This window comes from Muntiacus reevesi, chromosome 9 (genome assembly GCF_963930625.1).
Source record: "Muntiacus reevesi chromosome 9, mMunRee1.1, whole genome shotgun sequence".
NCBI lineage: Eukaryota > Metazoa > Chordata > Mammalia > Artiodactyla > Cervidae > Muntiacus > Muntiacus reevesi.
The window spans coordinates 45,852,267-45,855,919 of record NC_089257.1 but is presented as its reverse complement, the minus strand read 5'-3'; the positions used below and the strand labels follow the sequence as shown (position 1 = coordinate 45,855,919).

The window sequence follows — 3,653 nt, the reverse complement described above, 5'->3', positions numbered from 1 at the left end:
CTAATTCTTTCTACATTATACTTATCTTCACCTACTCTTCTCTCATTGGATCTCTTATCCATATAGCACATTTATTTTACCTAAATACCATCCTTTTTAGCAACAGAAGGTCCAATTTCTCTGCTCTTAATCTAACTTCCTTATATTCTATCTTGTCCCTGTAGATCTACTCATTCTTCTATATTCAAAGTCTGTTTTCTTTACATGTCATTCCAATTCTGTCAAATTTTCTGGTAATTCATTTAAATTCTCTATTCAATCATTTCCATCCATTTTGTTTCTTTATAGTTGTTTCCTATCATTTCTAATTCATCTGTTCTACCCATATCTTTCCTTTCTCCATTTCCCCCTCCATCCACGCCTCCCTACAACCACTGTAATACCTTTACTATTTAGTTCTTAAGCAGACCCTAAAATAAGAATCACTGTCAAAAGAAGAGACAAAAATACCTGTAGATAATCTTTATCTGTAGAAATATGGGTAGTTTTGGAAGATGATAATTGAGAAACTAAAATGTGAAAGGTAAATAATGTCTAGGAACAGTTTATTTTTTCTTTCTTTCTTTTTTTGTTCCTGGGAGCAATTTTGACAGAGAAGAATATAGGCAAATCACAGAATTAGAGAGAATAGCACAATATGTTTAGGAAAAGAAAAATAATCTTCAATGACATTACTGCAGGACAGTTAAAGGAAAGACATTTTGACACATTATTGAGGGATTTTGTATGTTTTCCCCCAAACCAAATGCTCTTGGAATGAGATGGCTGTATAAAGCTTCACTCTAGAAACAAGTAGAAATTAGATTGATAAGAGTTGAGGTTGGAGGAAAAAAGACCAGGTAATAGGGTATTGAAAAATAAGTCAAGAAATAACAAGGACCTGATTGGTATAATGGACTTAAGAGAAGACAGTAGAAATGGGACAAATTTAGGAGATAAGTAAAGAGGAAGTTTAGATAAAACTTGAATTAGTTGTGGGGTTGGGGTGGGTAGAATAGGTATAGAAGATATAGGAAACTTCCAGATCTCTGGGACGGTACATCTGCAGAGAAACTAATATCATTCATTGTGATAGAGGAAGAATAGACTTAGGAAAATTTTTCTAGACATGTTGTGCTTGAGGGGCCTATGTGACATCAAGGGAATTATATGCACTCTTTGCTATACCATTAAGGATATATGTGGCCACTTTGGCATGTGGTTCCTCTTTTATTTTATATCTACCTAAGCAGTAGCAGTACTGACACAACTAGTAAAAGTGATATATGGGCTTTCCCAGGCTCTAATAATAGAGAAATAGTAATGAGAGGAACCTTAAAAAAATCACTGAGAAAGAAAAGAAAGAAAGGACAGCTAATGTTTCTATGAGGAGATGCCACATGAGTCAAGATTTGAAAGTTAAGTAGAAATTAGGTGATAAATTAGGTGCTGTATGCCAAGAGCTGCAGGGTATAAAAAACAGTGCAGGCTGTGACAAGAGATAACACCTTGTTTGGTGACACCTTGTGAAATAGATTGAACTTGATTGTGTAGACAATGTGGTACTAAGGTTTTAAGCAGGGGAATGAAATGCTCAGATTTAAGCTTTAGGGGAGAGACTGTAGGCAGCAAGGTCAATGAGGAGCCTAATCTTTTTGTTTATTTTCAAATGTGCAGAGCATCAAAGGTGAAGGCAGAAGAGATTAACAGATACACAGGAATATCTAAGGCCAAAAGGGTCAAATGCACAGTTAATCACACATGAGGTGCATATTGAGAATAAAGGATCAAAGTTAAGGTTCTGATGACAATTATAATTTAGAAGTTCCCATTTATGAAGATAGTATAGAGTATAAGAATAGGTGTGGCAGATTAAACTTTCAGGAATGAGAAGATGAAGACATGTCTCTACCACCAGATTACGAGCTCCTTGAAGACTAGGTCCGTGTCTTATTTACCTTTGCTCTACCACAACTCAGCCTATAGTCTGGAATGTATTTGATCCACCAATACTTTTGAAATAAATAAGTGGTGGGTGTGGATGGTAAGAATGGGAGTGATGGGAAGTATAAGCCAGGGATATGACACTTTGTAATTGCATTAAAGCACCCATCCCGGTAATCTTGCCTGGAAAACTCCATGGACAGAGGAGCCTGACAAGTGGCTGAAATACTGAGAAATGCTCAAGTACTGCTCACAAAGCATAAAGAAAAGAGAAACTTGGGTATAAACTTATTAGCAGTTTTGATGTTTTCAGATTACATATAAAGCAGAGACACAGTATTTGTTTTTCTCTCTCTGGTTTATTTTACTTATCATAATGCCTTTAAGATATGAATTATTTCTTCAAAACAGAGTCATGATGCAGCTCATAGACTAACTCTCACTTCAGAGCAGCTAAGACTCTTAATATTTTTGGTTTTGATCTATGTTTTTCAGGGACCAACTGGTGCTTATCAATCCATGCTTTTCCAAGAGCCAGAATACACTCCCATCCTAGTCCAATACAAGGTAGTTTATTTCTGTCTACTTTTGTCTTAGCTCATTTCCAGATTACAGAAGAAACCAATGGCTTCAGTTCAGTGATGAATTATATGCACTACTCACATTGCACTCTGCCACTATCAACCCAGTGAGAGAAAGACTGAGTCTCTGCTGCTGCCTCCTGAACACACTCTATTCTCCCCTGAAAAGCAATGGGCATGACCGACACCATGGAGAGGAAGAACCAGAGTGGGAGAGTGAGTGAGTTTGTGTTGCTGGGCTTCCCAGCTCTGGGACCACTGCGGGCACTATTATTTGCCCTTTGTCTGTTAGCCTATGTATTGGTGCTGACTGAGAACATACTCATCGTTGTGGCAATCAGGAACCACCCCAGCCTCCACAAACCCATGTATTTCTTTCTGGCTAATATGTCCTTCCTGGAGATTTGGTACGTGACAGTCACTATTCCCAAGATGCTCGCTGGCTTTGTTGGGTCCAAACGGGGCCGTGGACAGCGAATCTCCTTTGAGGGCTGCATGACACAGCTCTACTTCTTCCTGGGCCTGGGCTGCACTGAGTGTGTCCTCCTCGCAGTTATGGCTTATGATCGCTATGTGGCCATCTGCCATCCTCTCCACTACCCTGTCATTGTCAGTGGCCAGCTGTGTGTGCAGCTGGCAGCTGGCTCCTGGGCTGGAGGTTTTGGCATTTCCATGGTCAAAGTTTTCCTCATTTCTCGCCTCTCTTACTGTGGCCCCAACATCATCAACCACTTTTTCTGTGATGTCTCTCCATTGCTCAACCTTTCGTGCACTGACATGTCCACAGCAGAGCTTACGGACTTTGTCCTGGCCATTTTTATCCTACTGGGGCCACTCTCTGTCACTGGAGCCTCCTACATGGCCATCACCAGTGCTGTGATGCGCATTCCCTCAGCTGCTGGGCGCCACAAGGCCTTGTCCACCTGTGCCTCTCACCTCACTGTGGTGGTCATCTTCTATGCAGCCAGTATCTTCATCTATGCCCGCCCAAAGGCACTCTCAGCTTTTGACACCAACAAGCTGGTGTCTGTACTTTATGCTGTCATTGTACCACTGCTCAACCCCATCATTTACTGCCTGCGCAACCAAGAAGTAAAGAGAGCCTTACGCCATACTCTACACCTGCACCAGGGTCATGACACTAGCTAA

General features: G+C 40.5%; 1 protein-coding gene across 1 annotated transcript; it reads left to right on the top strand.

The window, feature by feature from the left end:
* The first annotated feature begins 2,693 nt into the window (after positions 1–2,693).
* LOC136175914 (olfactory receptor 226-like) lies at positions 2,694–3,653 on the top strand. The gene has a single exon (XM_065946101.1). It carries the CDS (start codon positions 2,694–2,696, stop codon positions 3,651–3,653), a length of 960 nt encoding a protein of 319 aa, XP_065802173.1.